At 43.3% G+C, this 22,605-nt stretch overlaps 2 protein-coding genes and 1 long non-coding RNA gene across 3 annotated transcripts in view; 1 reads left to right on the forward strand and 2 right to left on the reverse strand.

Moving 5' to 3' along the window:
• The window catches only part of LOC128561893 (translation initiation factor IF-2-like), a 29,790-nt gene extending 26,867 nt beyond the window's left edge, over window positions 1-2,923 (reverse strand). Inside the window, exons 1-2 of the mRNA XM_053556578.1 lie at window positions 2,859-2,923; window positions 1,763-2,523 (exon numbers count right to left, since the gene is read on the reverse strand). Coding sequence (XP_053412553.1) covers window positions 1,763-2,523; window positions 2,859-2,923 — 826 coding nt within the window. The remainder of the gene's footprint in view (window positions 1-1,762; window positions 2,524-2,858) is intronic.
• On the forward strand, window positions 2,118-5,324 carry AMIGO2 (adhesion molecule with Ig like domain 2). The gene is made up of 2 exons (XM_053555777.1): window positions 2,118-2,496; window positions 2,862-5,324. The coding sequence occupies exon 2, from the start codon at window positions 2,925-2,927 to the stop codon at window positions 4,488-4,490; it is 1,566 nt and encodes a 521-aa protein (XP_053411752.1). The 5' UTR covers window positions 2,118-2,496; window positions 2,862-2,924; the 3' UTR covers window positions 4,491-5,324.
• A 9,616-nt stretch (window positions 5,325-14,940) lies between these two features.
• Window positions 14,941-19,215, reverse strand: LOC128561811 (uncharacterized). The gene is made up of 3 exons (XR_008373349.1): window positions 19,125-19,215; window positions 15,982-16,046; window positions 14,941-15,536 (listed from the first exon to the last, which is right to left on the reverse strand). It is a non-coding gene; the product is annotated as an uncharacterized LOC128561811 (long non-coding RNA).
• Window positions 19,216-22,605: the final 3,390 nt, after the last annotated feature.

Consider the following 22,605-nt stretch of genomic DNA (forward strand, 5'->3'; position numbering starts at 1 on the left):
CACATCATTATTAAGGTCAACTCTCACCTTTCTCCTATCTAGTAAACCCACACCTTTCACAACTTTCTTCCCCTCCATAAATGTGTTAACACTTCCCAATCAGGTCTTCATATAGCCTTGTCTGGGGATTTTGAGTCATTAGTTTATTTATGCCGTGTAATCTCTGTATACTGTTTATATGACATGCCCGAAGCTGTAATAACATAACCTTCCCATTTCCATTTTCTTATTCTTCTTAGACTAGTTTTGTATTAAATATAAATCTCTCTTTGGCCTTCATGGTTTTCTTTGAATGGAATGTTAGTAAAATACTGTAAAGACCTGGTCATTTATTAGTCATTTAAGTATTCTTCTGAGGAATTTTAAATTTCTCTTTGTTAACCATTCCAATTTTGTAAAAATGAAGGCCTAGAGCAAGATTTTTTCAGAACCCCAGGAAGTGTGGCCTAATATTAGAAAATCTCAGTCTCTCTTCTCCCCTGGGAATTCACAGTGAAGAATGCTTGTGTGAAACATTTTAGCCTGTACATTCTTATGATAAAATTCAACTTCTCATGAAACTCAAGTTAATCTGAATAAAGTTGCCCTCACTTGAAAATATCTTGATTAGTGCTACTGCAGCCTTTTTCCACAATCAAGCTGACAAAATTAACAATGCGCACGATCCTATTTAAATTAGGCACTGGTCTGACAGATGCTACAACAGCAAGGACTCAGGGACAATGCAGGGACCAACTTTCATTAAATCCAAGATTTCTGAAGTGTGGACGAGCATGGGAGGGGGGAAGAATTGCTGGTTGCTGTCACCATTTTTTATTTTTTAAGTAATATTAGAAGCTATCTGTCCCGTTCCCAGCTGTTTTCTCAATTCTGTCTGCTGTTCGTTCTGCTACAGTTAGCATCTTTTGCCAGGACAGTAATTTATTTCTCTTAATCCAGATATAATGGCCAAATGGGCCCTTTGGCTCAGTCAAATCCCATCGTTAAAACTTATCTGGGAATTAAACAAAAATGGATTTTTAATTGAAAAGCTCATCAGCCTCATGTTCTGCACCTCATTTTTTTTTGTGGTTTTTGGCCAGGGCTAGGTTTGAACCCACCACCTGTCCAGCTCGCAGACCACAACGCTCTGAAGACTGAGGCTGGCAGGTCTCTAGGAAGGGACAAAGAGCAGCCACACAGATGCCCTTCAGTCCCTGTCCGGAGCGAGCCACGAAAAACACGTGCAAAAAACAGAAAAGAAAAGGACCTGGCTCTAGGATTATTATCATTATTATTATTAAGGCTAATACCCTTATCTTTGCATTCCAGCCGGAAGGTCAGCTCCTCGCCTGCTTTCCAGCCGCCCCCCTTCTCCTCCAATCCTGCAGTATCCCCGATGCCGCCTTCTGAGTTAGGAGACGCTCAGAACTTTTCCAGGGAGGTGAGGAGTGTCCCTCTGAGCCTTCCCGGGACCTTTCTCCAAGCAGAGAGAGACCCTGTCGCACGAGAGGAAGTCTGCCAGATTCCCTTCTTTCTCGACCTCCTCCCCAAATCTGGGCGGGGACGTGAGGCTGCTCCTGTGTTTATCTTGTAAACCTCAAAAGTCAAGTGCACTTGAAGTCCTTAAAACTCCCTCCCTCCCGGCCCTGGCCCCAAAGCACAGCCCTGAGGCCCGAGGACCGAGTGACCCAGGGAACTGGGAAGGGGCAGAGGCGACCTACGCTACCGCGACCGAGTGGGCGTGACTCCTCCCGCCGGTGCTGGGCGTCTCCCCATTAACCTTCCCCGACGCCGCCGCTACCCCGCTTTGGGCTGGACCGACGGACACAACCAGCCGGAGAGTGGATGGACGCGTCCTCACTCGGGGACGCGAGTCCCGGCCTCGGGTGTGGACCCCCGTCCCTGATTCCGTGGGCCTGGCGGTTCCCCGGGTCCCCAGGGCAGCCGGAGGGGGCCGCGGGGGGCGGTGGCCGCCTCTCGGATTGGCTGCGCCGCCGGTCCCCCCCCCCGCGTTGTCCGCGCCCCGCGCCCCGCGCGCCTCCTCTCGCAGTGGCGGAGCTGGTGCCCGCCAGGGGGAGACGCGCAGCGGGGACCGGCCTCCCCGCCCCGCGCCCGACGCGGGCGCGCGGGAACCCGGGTCCCGCAGCCTCCCGAGCGCGCGGAGCGGAGGCGGGGCCGGCCAGCCGCCCGCGCCCCCGCCCTTCGGCCCCCGCGCCGCGAGCGGGGCGCCCCGCGCGGGCACACGGCGGCCGCAGCGCCGAGGCGGTACCTTGAGCCGTGCAATGCGAAGAGCCCGGGAGCACCGAGCGGCGCCAGCGGGGAGCGTGGCTGCGCCCGGGTTGCTGCTGCCGCCGCCGCTGCTCGAAACTCCCCAAAGTTGAGAGCCGGCGAGAGGCTGCCGCCCGCCGGGAGCAGGAGGGAAAGGAGGTCGGAGGTGCGGAGTGACCGACGCGGACCTGCAGGAGACACCACGTCGGCGGCCTCTCCCCAGAGCTCGAGAGGCGGCCCGGCTCCGTGAGTGGTTTTCTAGACCGTGGCTTGCTGAGTATTTCCGCTTAATTGTTTACAGGATGCATTTATGGGGTTTTGTGTCTGTTGGAGAGAGTTAAAAAAAAAAAAAAACCAACGCAGGATGCACCTTTTTAAAAAAATTGAGTTTCTGATGGTGAGAAGGTTGTACTGAGAGAGTCTGACTGGATGTCTGTTTACAAGCAGGAGTAGCAGCCCCCCGGGGGAAGTGCATTTAACAGTAAAGAGGCAACGTAGAGCTCCCCAGTTTAACAACACCCATTTCCAAAGTTACTGGGAAGAAGGTAAGGGTTAACTAGCGATGGTTAACTTCTGCGACTACCGCCTCTTAAATATTAATTGTTTACCAGGTTCCCTGGTGGGAGGCTGAGCTGGTGGAAAAGACGCCAGGAAGAGACTCGGAGGCGACCATAATGTCTTTACGCTTCCACGCGCTGCCCACCCTGCCAGGAGCTGTCAGACCGGGCTGCAGGGAACTGCTGTGTTTGTTGGTGATCACGGTGACCGTGAGCCCTGGCACCTCTGGGGTGTGCCCCACCGCGTGCATCTGTGCCACCGACATCGTTAGCTGCACTAACAAAAACCTGTCGAAGGTGCCTGGGAACCTTTTCAGACTGATTAAGAGACTGGATCTGAGTTATAACAAAATTGGGCTTCTGGATTCTGAGTGGATTCCAGTATCGTTTGTGAAGCTGAACACCCTAATCATTCGTCATAATAACATCACTAGCATTTCCACGGGCAGTTTTTCCACAACTCCAAATTTGAAATGTCTGGACTTATCATCTAATAAGCTGAAGACAGTGAAAAATGCAGTGTTCCAAGAGTTGAAGGTTCTGGAAGTGCTCCTACTTTACAACAATCACATTTCCTATCTCGATCATTCAGCATTTGGAGGGCTCTCCCAATTGCAAAAGCTCTACTTAAGTGGAAACTTTCTCACGCAGTTTCCTATGGATTTGTACGTTGGAAAGTTCAAGCTGGCAGAACTGATGTTTTTAGATGTTTCTTATAACCGGATTTCTTCCATCCCAATGCACCATATAAATTTAGTGCCAGGAAAACAGCTGAGAGGCATCTACCTTCATGGAAACCCATTTATCTGTGACTGTTCTCTGTACTCATTGCTGGTCTTTTGGTATCGAAGGCACTTTAGCTCCGTGATGGATTTTAAGAACGATTACACCTGTCGCCTGTGGTCTGACGCTAAGCACTCCCATCAGGTGCTTCTGCTCCAGGACAGCTTTATGAATTGCTCAGATAGCATCGTCAATGGTTCCTTCCATGCACTTGGTTTTATTCATGAGGCTCAGGTTGGGGAAAGACTGATTGTTCACTGCGACAGCAAGACTGGTAATGCAAATACCGATTTCATCTGGGTCAGTCCAGATAACAAAGTGCTGGAGCCAGATAAAGAGAAAGAAAACTTTCATGTATTTCACAATGGAAGTCTGGTTATAGAGAGCCCACGTTTTGAGGACGCTGGAGTGTATTCTTGTATTGCAATGAATAGGCAACGCCTGTTAAATGAAACTGTGGATGTCACCATAAATGTGAGCAATTTCACTGTAAGCAGATCCCATGCCCATGAGGCATTTAACACAGCTTTCACCACTCTTGCCGCCTGCGTAGCCAGTATCATTTTGGTACTTTTGTACCTCTATCTGACTCCATGTCCCTGCAAGTGTAAAACCAAGAGACAGAAAAATATGCTAAACCAAAGCAATGCCCATTCATCCATTCTCAGTCCCGGCCCTGCTAGTGATGCTTCTGCTGATGAACGGAAGGCAGGTGCAGGTAAAAGAGTGGTGTTTTTGGAACCCCTGAAGGATACTGCAGCAGGGCAGAACGGGAAAGTCAGGCTCTTTCCCAGCGAGACAGTTCTAGCTGAGGGCATCTTAAAGTCCACAAGGGGGAAATCCGACTCAGATTCAGTCAATTCAGTGTTTTCTGACACACCCTTTGTGGCGTCCACTTAATTTTGTGCCTGTATTTGTATGATGTCATAATTTAATCTCTTCATATGTAACTTTGTGTGTGGTCAGCAAAATAAACAGCAGGACAGAAATGGTGTTGTTTTGGTTTTGAAATAGAACCAGATGGTCTCTCAAAATGGTTGATAGGAAATGAGATACAGCACTAAATGTGCCAGAGAAAGATAGGGTTCTTTTCCAAAGTTTAAGTTCTGGATAACAATATCTTAGTCTTCAGCACCATTGATTGTTTCAAGGGGGGCCCGGAGGTGATATGACTGACATTGTTCCTTTATTAAAAGTCTCAAGAGAAAAAATAAACTTCATATATTAGTGTTCTTTAAAAATAGATTTTGCTAATTTCTTAGGACCAAAGTTGAGTTACTTGAAAGAAAAGCACTAGTGGCCTATTTCATTTTTAAAAGATAATGAAGGAAGACTCCATATAAAATTGGATTTGGGAATTATTCACCCTAAACCACTATTTTGGACCAGAATAAACAGACTATACTGATAAAATTTACTGAATAATGCCACATCCTATATAATGATAGATAAATAGTGCAAGAAAAGTTCATTTGTTCACCCTTCCTCTTTCCATTCTGTATCCTTGTACAAAAGATATTGAAAGTTTAAAGACATCATTATTTGTTGCCATAAATTTGTGGGTGTCGATACCCAAATGTCTGAGTAGCTTTTAAATCTTTGTTCTAGCAGGCTCATGTTTGTTCATGTGATTGTGTGTATGTAAATCTTAAATTATGTGAACTATTAAATAACCTTACTGTATTGTACTGTGGACATTTAAATTAATGTAAATATATGTAATCTGTGACTTGATGTCTTGTTTTATTTGGCTATTTAAAAACAAATCTAAGATGTATTATGTAATCAGATTATGATATTTTGTGTAAAGCAACACCTATAGCAAATCTGTCTCTGAAATTCTTGTGGTATAGAATTTATTTTTCCAAGAGTGGGGGAGAAGGCTTTAATGTATTCTAGACAAATTCGTACCTTCTATATCACATTTTACTCTGATGTCATTCTGCACTTTAACCAGGTTTGGAAGACACGTAAACTTTGATTTTGCAACAAGTGAAAGTCCAGGAAACCTCCTTATTATCTCTGTCCCTGCCATGAGGTAATCAAATAACCTTGGTTTCCTTAGCTGCAAAATGAAGGTTTCAGACTCAGGGGTGTTTTAGGGTTCTTCCTGTACTCGAATCGATGATTTCCTATTGGTCTTAGCTCCATCACAGCTTAACACCGGCTTTCGGAAAGTTACCATGTATTGATGGAATGCAGGAATGGGATTAAGATAGCCCAGCACAGCATTCTGAGGTTCAAAGTGGTGTTCCAGATCTTCAAGTCCAGGTCCTTCCCCTTTCACAGGGATGAATGAAGCCCCACAGGGTTAGCCTGTTGTCTGAGGTTGAATAGTGAATTAGTGGTAGAGACAGAGGAGGTCTAGGTTTCAGCATCCTCTGTGGAAAGGAGAAGAGGCCCACAAGCATGGTTATCTTTAACAGGAGGGGCATGGAGAAGGCACCAAAAAATCAGACAAAAATGTGGTCAAGGGGCAAAGGAGAATCAGATTTTCTGTAACTGGAGCTAAGAGAGAAGAGAATTAATAGAGGATGAGAATAGGCAACAGTGATAAATATTGTAGAGAAGTGGATGACAACAGAAGATCAACCACTGACTTTGGCAATGGTGGTTTTCTGTGAATGGATGGTGAGCTCCCTAAGTGCCATGTCGGATTCGGACTCTCAGATGACAAACCGAGAAGCAGTGGGTTAAGGACCAAGTGGCCGGGAAGTGTCCCTTTAGGGAAGAGGATGCAGATCTCTGCTCAATAGCATGAAAATTCCTTATCGTGTGATATTAAAATTACCGCTTCTGCCTCTTAAACACTGACCTTACCCTTTAGACAGTATCCTTCAGAGCCAAAGATGCTGCAAGCAAGCTTTTTATTCTGGTTAATCATTTAAATAGGAAAAATTGTGCAATTTGCATAACTTTGGAAATCATCACCTCTTTCTTCACTGGAGAAACGCAGACTCAAGAAATACTGAGATTTGTTTAGGATCACACAGCTAGGCTGCACACGAGGAAAAGCAGCTACATAAGTTCTCTCACGATAGGAAGGCCTGCAGCAATCGGCCATGAAATGCTCTGACTTTGGTGAGAGAGTTAGGACCATCCTGACAAGGAAGTTGGAAAGGGGATTTCCATATCTGATCTTCTGTGCACGGGATCTCTAAGGTCCTTCCGGCTCTCAAATCCTTGATCCCGGAAATAAGTGTTGTATTTGGCGGGGAAATAGGGACAGGGGTAGGAGTATGGAGTTAGTAGAGCCTAATCTTCACTGGTCCTAATACTCCCTAGTGAAAAAAATGGGATGAGTTGAGATAGAAACTAAGATAGTTAGAACCCAAACAAAAGAAAATAGAAAACAAATCCTGAATACTAAAAAGCAAAGCTGTGTTTTGAGCGAAAATAGGAAGACATGGTGATAAAAAACATGAGATCAAATGCTGTGATGTAGAATTTTTAATTCTTGGGTACATCAGTTTTTTGGTGGGATCCTGATTGTGTGTATTTGAAATGTAAGAACAAAATTAATTTGTGCTTTATACATTTGTTTCACTCAAAACCTTTATATAATTTTTCTTCCAAGTAATAATCTGGATTTATGGGACTGGGTTATTCTTTTTTTTTTTTTTTTTTTTGTAGAGACAGAGTCTCACTTTATGGCCCTCGGTAGAGTTCCGTGGCCTCACACAGCTCACAGCAACCTCCAACTCCTGGGCTTAAGCAATTCTCTTGCCTCAGCCTCCCGAGTAGCTGGGACTACAGGCGCCCGCCACAACGCCCGGCTATTTTTTGGTTGCAGTTTGGCCGGGTCCGGGTTTGAACCCGCCACCCTCGGTATATGGGGCCGGGGCCGGGTTTGAACCTGCCACCCTCGGTATATGGGGCCGGCGCCTTACAGACTGAGCCACAGGCACCGCCCGGGACTGAGTTATTCTTTTAAGCCACTTCATATTTTTTTAGTACACACTTTTGAGAGAGGAAGGCTCACTGGAGAAATCAAGAAAGTGAAATTTTCCACAGCATAGAGTACTTTTTTCACTATAAGGAAGATACTAGGCCTACTATTTCCTCTATGCTTATGGTAATATATTCTGTAATTGATTGTGAGTTACATTTTTATATGCATTTTTAAGGTGTATAATCTGAAAGAATGGCCTAAGAGATTTTCTCATTTATAGCCAATTTCTGCATTAGTCCTCACTGTCTGTCCTAGCGACATTTAAATATGTTCATTTGCAGCACTGATTGCGTGAATTACTTTCACGGAAAGATGGTTTTTATTTTTATAAACAAACATTTTTCTAAAATGCCAATCAGAAGGGACGTAGGTGAAACTTACGGGGGTGGAAACATGAGAGGAACAGGAAGACACACTGTCAGTCCAAATTCTGAGACTTTTGATGTGTATCATTCTGCTAAGCACTGTTGACACAGGACCCTGCCACATCATTGGCTTGTCCTTTGTCACAGCTGACGATTGCTTGTTGCCTTCTTCCAAGTGTCATCTGACTTACCCACTGATCCAGCCGCAGGTCCTACGCAAAGCTTCTCAGTAGACACTCGGAGACAGTTAAACGAGGGTTTCCAGCACCTGGCCTTCTGCATATTTCTCAGCCACAGATTCAGACTCAGAAATCTGGGGGTAAGGTCTTCCCATCATTTGTTGTGCAATTCCAATTCTGCCTATTTTGATACAACACATCCTGAAATGGGACCATAGCAAATTTTGTGCTTGAGGCTATATCAAAACACAGTATCCTTGTTTGCTCAATGATGTATTCATAAAAAAAGAATCTTAGTCATCTACAAAAAATTCCAATATATTAGAAAAGCAAGAGTTTGATTCACTGACACTAAGTGAAAGGTGAATTTGTCGGCTGTAATTTATGATTTCTATTTTTCTAAGTTATGAGCTATGGAATTATTTACTTTGAAATGACCAAATTTCTGATTTCTTCATTTTTAAAGCTATTTTTAGTTTGAAAGGAGCTACCACAGATCATAACAAGAGGTTTGGAATTTTCAAATTTGATTAGATCATAGTAAAGTGAGGAGGTATTCCAAAGGTGTTCGGATTTTATTGTACCTATAGAAAACCAAACTCCTTTGCTTTTCCAATGCATTATATCAATAGTTTTTAAAGAGAGCACTAAGATTCTTATCATGGTTCTCTCATCCATCCTTACCCAAGAGCCAGCCCCAAAACCCATGCTTTTTTGTATTATATAATAACACAAAAGTTCATGTGGAAAGAGGATGATTAGTTTTCCCTGGAAAGTATTATTGGATGGTAATATATAAAAGTAGAAATAAAGATTCTTATAATAACCTCTTGAATAATTTAAAGGACTGTTTAAGGGGCTATTGTGGATAGAATCCAGGGAAGAGAGCTCGTTTACAACAAGAATCAAAGAGAATGTGGAATAATAGACACTTTGTAAATTGTAAAATGTGTATACGGCATTTATACTGGCTTTAATTCATTAAACACTTACTAAATACCAGGCACACTGTGAGAGGTTGTGTTTATTTATTATCATTCTCATCTCAGAGCCTTGAAAGGGTGGTAAATATTACCCTGTTACACATGGGACAAGAAACTCAAAAAGGATAAATAATTTTTCCAGGTGACCCAGCTAATAAGCTGTTTTTATCATGATAATCATTAAAAAAAACTGTGTAGTTATTGTATAGGTGCTCCACTAAAAGAATGACTTCATAAAGCCAATGGCTTTACAGATCATAAATAAACTCTCTGTGAATGTAAGAGTGAGTGATGGTTACAGCACGTCTGAGGAGAAGAGGAATGGGAGATCAGGGGATCATAAGTCATAAGAAACGCGGACATGATTTTTTTCCTATAAAATGCAATGTGTCACAGTAGCAAAACTGGAAATCTACTTGAGAAGATAGTGGTTTCATAGACTAGGTGCCCTCCAGTCCATTAGCTACTCTGGGTGCACTTCACACATAAGACTTATTAATATCAAAATAAGTATCTGCCTCGGTACCTGTAGCTCAATGGGTAGGACACCAGTCACATACACCAGGGCTGGTTTGAACCTGGCCCAGGCCTGCTAAACAACAATAACAACTGCAACCAAAAAATAGCTGGGCACTGTGGCGGGTGCCTGTGGTCCCAGCTACTTGGGAGGTTGAGGCATGAGAATCACTTCAGCCCAAGAATTTGAGATTTCTGTGAGCTGTGATGCCAAGGCACTCTATCGAGGGCGACATAGTGAGACTCTGTCTCAACCCCCCCCCAAAACAAAAAAAAAAGTATCTGCTTTCTTATTATAAACTACATATCAGACCATTTAAGTGAATAACTGATTGATGTCAGTAATTAAAGATGACCTGAATTTCAGAGTAAAAGTTCTCTTTTAGTGAATATCAGAGAATTTGTTTTTAAATTTCTAGAGAAGCAATGGAGACAATTCAGACCCCATGAGGGAGTTTTCCAACTGATTTGAAAATTTGATTTCTCAGGATAATTTTTTTTTTTTTTTTTTGTAGAGACAGTCTCACTGTACCGCCCTCGGTAGAGTGCTGTGGCATCACACAGCTCACAGCAACCTCCAACTCCTGGGCTTACGCGATTCTCTTGCCTCAGCCTCCTGAGCAGCTGGGACTACAGGCGCCCGCCACAACGCCCGGCTATTTTTTTGTTGCCGTTTGGCCGGGGCTGGGTCCGAACCCGCCACCCTCGGCATATGGGGCCGGCGCCCTACTCACTGAGCCACATAGTGTAGCTTCACTTGCTTACTTGATCAAACTTTTCTGTAAGGTAATATGCCAGCAGAGTATCAAGTATACTTTTAGGTAATTTTGTAGCATCCACAGGATCTTAGTGTCATGGAGTCGAGGATTATAGGATCAAGGTGATGAATGGCTGGTAATAACCAACAGAAGATTATTGAGCATTGATAGATACTGTGTAGCCATAAATTATGTAATAGCTACTCTGTCCTCTTAAAGAAGATCAGGGTACAACTAAGAGAGTAAACAAAATAAACCTAAAGCAACTCAGGAGTAATTAAGAGCTGATTTGTCTGCTAATGACTATCATGGAGGTGAGAAAGGAAAATAATTGGCAGAGACCTTGTTTTGACCAGCTGAGCTAATGTTGCACAGGCTTGGACACTAGCTGAGCAATGCACAGGTGCCTTGCGTGTTACCTTAGCTAGGATCCCTACCTTCAGAAAGCTGACATTTTAGGGAAGTGGTGCAAGCTACTGAATAGAGCTCTGGCATGAGGGTGATTTATTATCATTGTTGATCAAATCTGTGGGAGACTAGGGACATAAACATTTCACACTCAGCCTCTACATTCACTTCTATCACAGTTAGCATGAAGTCTTCTACATGTGTCCTAGCCACGCCACAAGGAATGAGAATAAGGACAATAATGTTTCTAATGTTTCTTATACCTAAGTCCCATCCTAGGGCTTTATGTATTTTGTCTCATGTATGTGAGGAGGATATTATTTTCATGTCCATTTCACATATGGAGAAACTGAGTCTTAGGAATGTTAACTGATTTGTCCAAAAAGCATGTAGTAAAGGAGCCAGGATTTGAATTCAGTTTTGTCCGCATCCAGAATTCAACGGCAATACTTCTCAGCTCCACCAGAGGGCCTTGCCTTTCTGCCTCCTTGCATGTGGTTTGAGGCTACCTTTCCTTCTTGTGGTCTGGCTCTGCTTTCAAGTTTCTCGTCTGTGCTTTCCTTTGTTTGCAGTGACTCCCGAACCCTGGCAGCTCACTGCTTTGGCCTTCTACCAAGGCTGGTTTTTATTCTTCTGCCTCTCTTAACATTTCCCATCTTCCTGCCCTGGATCCTCAACTTACAAAATCTAGATATGCTTTCCATCTCTTTATCCAGAATCTAGCACATCGTAGGCATTTATTCGTGTGTCTTAGCACAACTGCATTCAACTGTATTCATTCTTTCAATTGTATTCATTCATTCATTCATTCAAATAGTATTAAATATCTAGTGTGCACCAGTCCCTGCATTCTACCTGGAGGTCAATGATGATCCAGCTGTTCCCAGACTTCAAAGAGAGGCATAAATATAGTTTTATCATGAGCCCAGGGCCCTGATATAGAAATGCCAAAGACAGGGAGGTCAGTGAAAGATTCATGGAAGAAATAATGCCTAAGATGAGGCTTCAGAGGAGATTCTATGTATAGAGAGATCCTGTTGGTTTTTCAGCTGCACAGATAGACGCGGGGAAGGCGGGTCTGTGAGTGGGCCCCAGGCCTGTGGGGATTCAACTACAGTGGCTGTCAGGAAACAAGGGTGCCAGCGCCTGAGGAACTGCCTTATAATGAGGCCTGTAGGTGGTTTGATCACTGGGGCCTTTGGATGGGGTCCAGTGGGCAGCATCCTCATTTCACATTCCTCTCCCACTGCACTGAAAAGGTAGCTGCAATGTATTCCTATTTCACAGCTCTTCAAGAAGGAAACATACTAAACTGGCTCATGGAAATACTTATAGCATATTTTGCGAGGCTAAAAAGAGTTAGAGGTATTAGGTTCTCTTGTGTAACAATGCAGGCTTAATACGGTAATGATGAAATAATCCTACTTAATTCAGTTATCACTCCATAGACCAAGAAATGTCTTAGAGCTAATGTTTACCCAAGCCACATTGTAATTAAATTTACTTTGCTAGCTCAGATACTGATTAGACTAGGCCAGTTTTAGAGGAGTGAATGATTTGGGTTGGGAAGAGACAGAAAGATGTAATTTTCAAGGGGAAAAAACCCACCAGACTGACCTGAAGAATTACATCACAACAGTTCAAGCTGCTTACTGAGCATTTGTGTGCAATTATGCCCCAACACTGCCTGGTTAAATACTTCCTCAAACCATTCATGTTTAAGCGAATTTTTCTCAAAGTCTATGCTTGTAGAGCTATTGCATAGTTTGAAAAAAAGAAATATGCATTTTGGGGGTATCTTTTTGCAACATTCCTTTTTCCAAAGAAAATACCTTGCCTGAGGTGAACACACAATGAAAAGTCTATGATGTGAAAGCCTAAAAGAAGTCGTTTTTTTTTTTCTTTTCTTTTCTTTTTTTTTTTTTGGCCAGGGCTGGGTTTGAACCAGCCACCTCAGTATATGAGGCCGGGGCCCTACTCCTTTGAGCCACAGGTGCCGCCCTTTTCTCAGTTTTTTTTTTTTTTTTTTAATATTTATGCTTAATTACAACCTTAGGGAAGCCTTCAGCTCTTAATCTGACCTACTTCAAATCAGTAGAGAAAATAGCAAATAGCTCCCCTAAGCAACCATTTATAATAACACTGACTTTCCCCCCAAACCCAGAGGAAATATAGTGCTTGATCCTGGGCCAAGTTCATCAGGAACCACTTGTATTTATAAATTTTACTCACATAAGGATTCAATTGAAAAAGCATGTCATTGATTATTGTATATAATTTGTAATAAGGACCTTAATTAGCTATAGTATATAGTGATTTGAATGACAAATGTGTTATTACATTTCTTTTCTTATTTAATTGGTTAATATTAAGCATCTTAGGAATTTGGCAGGGTTTCTGAAAATGAAATCATATACAGCCCCATACAGGGCCTGAGATTTTCCTAAAGTAGACTCAGGCCTTGCTCCACAGGGATTTTCTCCTTGTATGGAGGAGGTGGCTGGCTCAGTCCCTTGCTATTTGTCCCTCTGGGTATTCAGCTTTAAGTACTGCACACTTGGAGACCTGGGAGTGCTATCAGCCAATTTCAAGCATCCCTTTGCTCTCCCAAGTTTAGGGGCAGGATTCCTACCAGGCCGCGGAGACTTTTCCCACAGGGAGGCAGAGGCATTTCTGGGAACTTTTTTCTGGTGACATCATCTTCATCTCCTCTACTTATTTCTAAAGAATGCTTGGAACACATGTTTATTATTTGCTATCCAATGACCCTAAAGCTACTCAGCTATAGGTACTTGCCCTCCAGCCCCATCCTGTGTACTCTCTCATAAAAGCCTTGTATGTATCAGGTGCTGAGGATTTTACTGTCAATGGGCATTTCCATGTGAAGTGTTTGCGTGTGATCTCGACATTTCTTCTGGATTTGTCCCAGGTGTTTCTCATTTTGGTCAAATTCCATCATTCCAGTTGCTCAGGCACAGTACCTTGGTGTCATCTTTGACTGCTCATTTTCTCTGACACCCTACGCCAAATCTGTGGGAAGATTCCCTGGGGTCTACCTTCAAAACACACTCAGAGTCTCAGCTATTACCATTGCATCCCACATCCAAGCCAGCAGCATCCCTCCAGGGATCACTGCAGTGACCTGACTGGTCTGCCTGCATCCAGCCTTGCTCCCCTAGGGGCTGTGCTTGATACAGCAGCTGCCATGACCCCTGTGAAGCATCAGCCATCTCCTATCCTTCCCCTGCTCAGAACCTTATGTCTCCCAATGCCTGATTACTCACTGGAGACACGTGGAGGTTTCCAAGCCATTCCCAAGCCTGGGCTCTACCATGGAGATTTTGATCCACTTGCTTTGAAAGCTCCATGGGAAATTCTAAAGGGTAGTTGTGTGGCTGGGTGTGGTGGCTGACACCTGTAATCCTAGCATTCTGGAAGCAGGCTGGAGGATCACCTAAACTCAGGAGTTCAAGACCAGCCTGAGCAAGAGTGATACCACATATCTACTAAAAACTAGATAAAACTAGCTGGGCATGGTGGCACATGCCTGTAATCTGAGCTACTCAAGAGGCAGAGGCAAGGGAATCTGTTGAACCCAAGAGTTTGAGGTTGTTGTGAGCTAAGATGATGTCACAGCACTCTACCCAGGGTGACAGAGTAAGACTTGGGCTCAAATGATAATAAAAATAAAGTGTGGCAGGGACTGAGCCCATACAAAGCTCTGCAAGCCCCTTCCACCCTATCAGGTCTCTGGCCTCACACCCCAGCCGCCTGCCCCACACTCACGCTGCCCTGCCCGTCAGCCTCTGTGCACACCAAGCACCTTGCCCTGCAGATGCTTTGTGTTTCTGCCCCCCTCCCCCACTCCTAAAATACCCTTTCCAGATTCTCCCTGACTAGCTCAGCCTCCTTCAGTTCTCTGCTCACTGGCCTCTGACTGGGTTACCTCCTGTCAAGACCACCACCCTAGCCCCTTCCCTGTTTTACTTTTCTCCACCTGACATGTGATCTACTTTATTCACTCTGTGCATTCCACCAGGGCAGGAATTTGGGGGATGTTTCATTTGGTGTTGTACCATTCTCAGTGCTAAGAATGGAACCTGGCCCAGAAAATGAGAAATATTTATTGAAAGAATGAATAAATGAATGCCCAGGACAGGAGCCATGGGACTGTCCCCTGCAGTAAAGCAGGAGGGGGGGAAGGACAACGCGCACGTGCTGGTTACAATGTGGAGGATTCGATAGGGCACATTTTCCACTTCACCCATAGTTGGTGACATTCTCCTTTATCCCCCAAAAGAGCAAGTGAAGAGTTTTGCCATATTCAGTGATAAATAAGCTGTCTCAGCACGTCCCAGCGCCCGTTTAGCATAGATTTCCCACTCAGGTAAGGCATCCCATGGGCATTTATGAAAAGACGTCATGCTGAGTGCAGGGAAGCCAGCGCCTGCTGCTGCCTCCTCTCGCACCTGCTAACGGAGTAGCGCCAAGTAGCCTGTGTCAAGGGCCTGAAAGGAATTGGACAGGGCTTACAAGGTACCAGGCCGTGGGCTTGACAGATTTAATAAGCTGTCTCTTGCCTTTGGAGAAGGTGTTTTTGGAATCTGGTTCCGTCAAGAGGAATTCTGACTACTTCCGTGACTACATGGCAGGGATGCAGTTTATTCATGCAGAGATGACCTCTGTGGGGGTTGTGTGCTCTGACAGCCCAATTATAACAGTTCTCTTGTCAAGATGTGGAAACTTACAGCAACTTCCATGGCAGCGTATCTTCTGAGTTAGTTCCTGGAGATGAGGGAGAACTTGTGTCATCACCAGAGAAAACTTAAGCAAAAGAAGAAACCTGAACGGGGTAGGGCACATGGCGAGAGGAGTGACCTGGAGGAATACCTGGCCACTGCAAGGAGGAACTTAAGGAGAGGAAGTGCTTTGTGAACTGGGAAAGGCAAGGTGACAGTGACTACCCCAGATGACAGCTGGGCCAGTGTCAGTGATGCATAGGGGCTCATCTCTGTCAACTTCGAGCCCTCTTTGCTTTCTGTTGAGAGCGGGTTGCACACTGCATCCGGCAGCTCCATTCTCTTGGAATATAATGCTCTCTATATATTAAAGCAGTTTTTTCATGTCTGTGTCATTGTCACCTCATCAACCTAATTTCTGGCTAATAACAATAAAACTGATAAAGAAGTGACGATGCAGAATGAGTCACTAACATTTACTGAGCACTTACCAGGTGCCAGCCTGTGCAGTCCTATTAACAACCTCTGTATTAGGGTGCTGTGAAATCCACCTGACCTGTGAGCAAACAGATGTACAGAGGGATTTAGAAACTTGCCTAAGATCATACAGCTGGTCGATGCAGAGGCAGGGGTCATACGTGTCATTTCATTTAATCGATGCAACACTACACTGAAGTAAGTCTGTTGTCCATTTTATACATGAAAAAATTGAAAGATGGGCAGCAGCTGTGGCTCAGTGGGTAGGGTGCTGGCCCCATATACTGAGGGTGGTGGGTTCGAACCCGGCCCCAGCCAAACTGCAACAAAAAATAGCTGGGAGTTGTGGTGGGCGCCTGTAGTCTCAGCTACTCAGGAGGCTGAGGCAAGAGAATCGCCAAAGCCCAAGAGCTGGAGGTTGCTGTGAGCTGTGACACCACAGCACTCTAAGGAGGGCGATAGAGTGAATAGAGTGAGACTCTGTCTCTTAAATAAAAAAAAAATCGAAAGAAATGAATTACTCAAGGTCATGTGGCTAGTAGGCAGGAAATTAAGACTAGAATCCAGGTTTGGCCGGTTTCAAACCACTTGGCTGTCCTTCTTGGGTAAAGCCCACTCCTTTTGATTTATTATTAACATTCTAATTTTGGAATTACCATAACTTTTGCTGGAGGTAGGCATTCAGATATCACTGGGTAAAGATCCTACAATTTTTAGCTTCATTAAAAAAAAAAAAATAGCCAGTGCATCAAAATCTGAACAGTAACACAACACCCCTGCCAAAAGTGACTACGGTCGGCCCTGGTGACTATATTCTGTGTGCTTGGTACAGTGCCAGGGTCTTTGCCTATAAAATTGCAAAGAGGCAAACCATCCTTGTGGGTAGGCATTAATAGACCCATTTTCAGATAAGAAAATTGCTGGAGATTATATAACATACCTAGTGGGTAGTTAAAATGGGATCTGATCTTACATCCCTGGACCCTAAAACCTCTATTATTTACATGGCCACTCAGTCCTCTCTCTCAGTGGTCAGTGCAAAGGCTGTTGAGTACCTAGACAACACTTAACCGCACCAATTTCATTTGTCCTTGTTTTTTTTGTAAGAAAAGAATTAAGAATGCTTGTCAATGCATTGGGAGAACTTCTGACTGTGACAGCAAGACCCAAATCCCCATCTGAGCTTGTCTTAAGCAACTTAATAGAGACGGTAGACCAGTTCTCTCATCCCCATCAGCCATCTCCATAAAGGATGTTCCTATTGGCCTCTAGGAAGACCCTTAAAGATGGAAGATATTTTTGGATTTGATAGCCCTAAAGAAAAAAAAAAAGATTGACTATATTCACCACAAACCTAACATGTCTGTTGGAAAAACAATTCCAAGAGCATATGCTATACATTCTAGGTCTGGGAGCACCTCGATACCTGTGCCCAAAAGCAGACACCAAACTATTAGGTACACATTCTCCTCTTTATGTTCACAGATGTACCTAGATGATTTATTCATTATGCTAAGTGTTCTCCTTCATTCATTCCCTTTCTTCACTTTCTGGCAATGTCCAGCAAGTATTTACTGACAGTTGGATAAAATTAACTCAATGTAGCTAATAAAAATATTTCTGAAAATAAGAGTGGCATTATCATTTTGACAGCAGCCACAGAATTTATATCCACATAGTATTTATGTTCATAGTCTTGTGATTGTTTTTATCCTCATGGAACAATGTCCCACTGAATTTGGCACCAAGAATCGTCTGTTCTTCCAAAATTTCTCTCTTGCTCTTCTATGTTTTCTTTCCTGCCTTCCTTTCTCTCTCTCCCTCTCTGCACTTCTTTTCCTCCCTCTGTATCTCTTTTCTCTCTCTCTTTCTCCTTTGTTCTTTTTATTTTATTGAACCACACTTTTTTTTCATAATAATTTTAGTGCTAGTCTAGAAAAGTTTTAGTCCTTTTCCCTTAGGCTCATGTATTCTTTAGAACTTCACAGTTTGGGGTCTACTAATAGATGCCATTTGTAGTCCGTAAACACATTATGTTTTATCGTTCTCTCAATTTCTAACATTAAAGCGCTTCTATTGTCAGTATTTCTTAAATGGCACATAACCAGTAGAGATGACCTCTGTGTTACTGCCAACCAAGACTGATACCATTCTAGTAAATGTCAGTCTAATGGAGGGAAGGAGATAATCACATCCATCATATCACTATTTCACCTACTTTTAAGTGTCACTTTAGGTGTCATAAAATATCCTTTGTCACTGTCACAATTCACATTCAGAATCATGAGAGCTAATATTTAATATGTTCCCAAGAAATAATTATCTAACTTTAGGCTTGCAAAATATGTACAGAATTTTTTTAATCTTCAATCTTTAATATTAATTTTTTTATATTATTTGTTGACTGATTGATGAAATGCACCAGGAGAAAGACTTATGATTATCATAGGTCTGGAAATTTAATCCAGGTATTTCTATTCTCAATCTATTGCAAAAGGTTTTAAAAATAAGAACTGAAAATACACTAATTCAATCTTTCCCAAACTTCAAGTAGATTTAAAAGTGACAAATCAATAGTTTAATTATTAGCTAATCAAAGATGATTCATATCATTCAGCAGAAACTATCCCCAATGCAGAACTTTCTCTGAACATTTGAGTTTGACAACCATGCTTCTACACTCCAGAGTATGATCTTAAACAACCTATCAATTTCTCTGGAGACAAAAAATTTTTGCAGCATTTTTTTTTTCTTTTAAAATTCTGGCACTCTTAAATTTTGTTATTGCTGCCTATTATTAATAATTATTTGCATGAGAATATAATGATTTTAGAATGGTAATGTGATTAAGAACATGCTTTCCCAGAATATGGCACTTTTACACTTGAAGAAACAGCAAAAACAGAGACCACGTTCAATTTTTTCCTCATCCTTCTTACCTGAGAAAAGACTATCATTTGAGAGGTATCATCCGCATACCCAGAGGAAGGGACCATCCTTATATCTGAAGACACAGGAACGCCAAGAAGGATCCTGAGCAACCAGACCTTGCTAAGTTCCCGAGTTTGTTACCCTTATATCATACCTGCTTTGTCTAATCAGACTTAAGATTATCTGCCTCTCCATCAAATTCAAGAATGAAAATATGCAAGTTTACCTGTTTCTTTGGTCTTCATTTCTAAGAGCTCCCATGTCGCATAAAACATTAAAAAATTGGTATACTTCTTGTTAATCTGTATTTTGTTATAGGTGCTTCAGCCATCAGCCACACCTGCAGTGGACGAGGAAAAGATATGTTTCATTTTCTATGTTAAATAAAATTTATAGGAGACCACTGATTTGGACTGACTTCCTACACTAGGTCCCAAAAGACCAAACAAAAATGGAGTCACGGGTGGTGCCTGTGGCTCAGTGAGTAGGGCGCCGGCCCCATATGCCGAGGGTGGCGGGTTCAAACCCAGCCCCAGCCAATCTGCAACAAAAAAATAGCCGGGCGTTGTGGCGGGCGCCTGTAGTCCCAGCTGCTCGGGAGGCTGAGGCAAGAGAATCGCATAAGCCCAAGAGTTAGAGGTTGCTGTGAGCCGTGTGACGCCACGGCACTCTACCCGAGGGCGGTACAGTGAGACTGTCTCTACAAAAGAAAAAATGGAGTCACACATGCTACCGTCCTGCACCACCAAGCTGGGACTATGCTGATCATCTGATCTTCTGGGACATCAGACAGAGAGATGGCAGTAATAGTCACATTACCAGACAGGCCAGCGTTAACCAGCATAATGAGGAAGTCCCTTCTACTTTGACCTTTCCAAGGAAAGTAACATTGAAACAACCAGTCTGCTTTCGGCTCCCTGTTTTTGCTTTCTTCAGCCTCTTTCTGTCCATAGACACTGCCTACTTTGTGGAGTGGAGCTCTCTGCACCCCTTTCTGGCTCTGAGGGGCCGCCTGATATGCAAATTGTTCTTTGCTCAAATAAACTGATAAATTTGTTTTGTCTAAAGTTTTTCTTTAGTCAAATAGTATTAATATACATTTAAATGTTAAGTATTTAAACAATTACTGGCTTTGGTCAAATACTACAGTAACTAATGATTTTCTTTTTAAAACACTTTTTTATTGAGACAGTGTCTCATTATGTCGCCCTCGGTAGAGTGCTGTGGCGTCACGGCTCACAGCAACCTCAAACTCTTGGGCTTAAGCGATTCTCTTGCCTCAGCCTCCCAAGTAGCTGGGACTACAGGCGCCCACCACAATGCCAGGCTATTTTTTGGTTGCAGTTGTCATTGTTGTTTGGCAGACCCGGGCTGGATTTGAACCTGCCAGCTCTAGTGTATGTGGCTAGTGCCCTAGCCGCTGAGCTACAGGCACTGAGCCATTTTAAAACATTTTCTAGGTCAGTCTATATCTTAAGTTATTTTCATATGAAGACATTAAAATAATTGGTTATTAAAATTACATCTACTGCTCCTTCTGCTCTCTTTCTCCCCATCTCTCTCCTACATTCTTCTGAGATTGTTGTGACATTGAGTTTGCTTTGTTTGAAACCCTGCATATGACCTGCCACCTAATAAATATTCCTTTCATTTCTTATTTCACTTTCTTAAGGTGTATTAGTTTTAAGTAGGGAAATCAGTTGCAGAACTAAATTTGTCATGACAAAACACATGTGATTGTGTGATTCTTTAGAAATGTGTTCAAAATTCTCCTTAGATCAGCTCTGGGCAACTTTTTCAACATGGACTTCTACAATTCTATCTAAGCAACCCCTTCTAATCTGGCCTTAAAGAATGTTCTCCCAGTATTTTCCATTGTTCCTAAAAGAACCAGCAAAAATTATACTTTCTGAGGCCATCTTGGACCTCATTCATGTATTCACATCTTAAAGCAATATTTTCTGAACAACTACCAGTTCTGATTTAAACCCTCCTTAAAAGACCATTTGGAAGCAGGGAAGTGATATTAATTCATTGCATTTGAACCATATTTCTCTGGTGATTGAGATCCTTGGTATCAGTTGTGGGGTCAGCGCAGGGACACCAACGAGATGGCCTTCACAGTAGCCTAGTAGCAAGAGGAGGGCAGGATTTTGAAGATATTAAGGAGGTGCCATTTTTAGGACTTAATAATTGATTGAAATTAGATAAATCATTTCAGACTCACAGAAGGGCAATAATAAAAATATGCACAAAGCAGTATAGGAGAGTAAAGAAGGGTATCAGTGCGACATGTCCAGAAAAGCCTTCCTCAGGATATATTACCCCAAGACAAGCCTTGAAGGAAAAGTTTGTAAGGTGGAGTAGAGTGGGAGGAGGAGATTCCAGCTGGAGGGAGTGGCATGGTTAGTGGCTGAAAGGGCAGAGAGGCCATGGTGTGTGTATCCAGCAAATTGCAAGAAGTTTGATTTTCCCAGACCACCGTTGAAGATGGGTAGGGGTAGAGGCTCTTTAGAAAGGAAGCCAGAAAAACAGAGTTGCCCCATACCAAGTCCTTTCCACCCCAAGTCATTTCCACCTTATTCTGAAAGGTATGGGGTCAGCCCATGAAGGATTTTAAGCAGGTGGAGTGATGCAAATAGATTTGTAATTTAGAAAGAACTTTCTGGTTGCACTAAGGAGTGAGAGGCAGACTATTTAGGGGATTATAGGAGTAATCAGGAAGAAATGATGAAGAACTGAATACTTTATAGATGGAGATGGAGAGGGGGTCATGTGAGAAATGTCAAGATCCTGGGATTGACAAGATTGGGGCCTGATTGGATGGAGAGCCCCAAGCCAACTTTAAGATTTATAGTGTGAGTGATGCCATCCTTCACGATGGGGAATGTGTTTGAGGGAGAAGAAAGTGAGCTTCATTTTGGACATGGAGAGTTTGAACTGCCTGTAGGGCACCAAAGAAGAAAAGTCAGCACAAAGATGAATGAAGATGCCTGGAGCTCAGAGGAAACAGCTGAGCCAGAGATTTAGATTTTGGTCATCAGCATTTAGTTAGGCGTTCAAGCCATGGGAGCGTATGAAATAAATCAGCAAGATAAAGAAGAGAAGAGGCTGGAACACTAGAAATAGCAATATGTAAGGAGCTGGAAGAGCAGGAACTAGAAAAGGAGGGGCCCAAGCAGTGAGAGCAAAACCAGAGGAGAAGGGAAGTATCACTGAAGGCAACGGAGAAGGAGCCAGTGTCCAGCAGGGCCAAATACTTAGAGAGATCAAGGAAGATGAAACCTGGAAATGTTCACTAGATTTAGGAATAAGTGACCTTGGCACAAGTAGTTAAGTGAAGGAGGGAACAGACGGCAGTGGGTTGAGGAATGCATGAGAATTAAGAAAGTGCAGGGATCTCTTCCAAGAAGCTTAGATGGGGGGAATGAAAAACAAAAGACAGAGTCTCAGCTGTGCAAGCAGGATGCCCAACACTGAGAGGGCTGCCAAGTTTGGAAGGTTTGGGTGTATCTAAATGTGAGAGTGGAGGGGCTGGTGGAGGAGAGAATGAAGGGCCAGCTAAGACAGGGCATAGAGAGGGCAGCACAGGCGGGACAGGACGCAGTAGGGGGCCGGCAGTGATCACACAGGGAAGGGGAGGACCAGCTCTGCCTTTCAGAGACCAGGGAAGAAGAGGGTGGGTGTGGCCACAAACAGGATGCCCA

This window comes from Nycticebus coucang, chromosome 12, assembly GCF_027406575.1.
Source record: "Nycticebus coucang isolate mNycCou1 chromosome 12, mNycCou1.pri, whole genome shotgun sequence".
Lineage (NCBI taxonomy): Eukaryota > Metazoa > Chordata > Mammalia > Primates > Lorisidae > Nycticebus > Nycticebus coucang.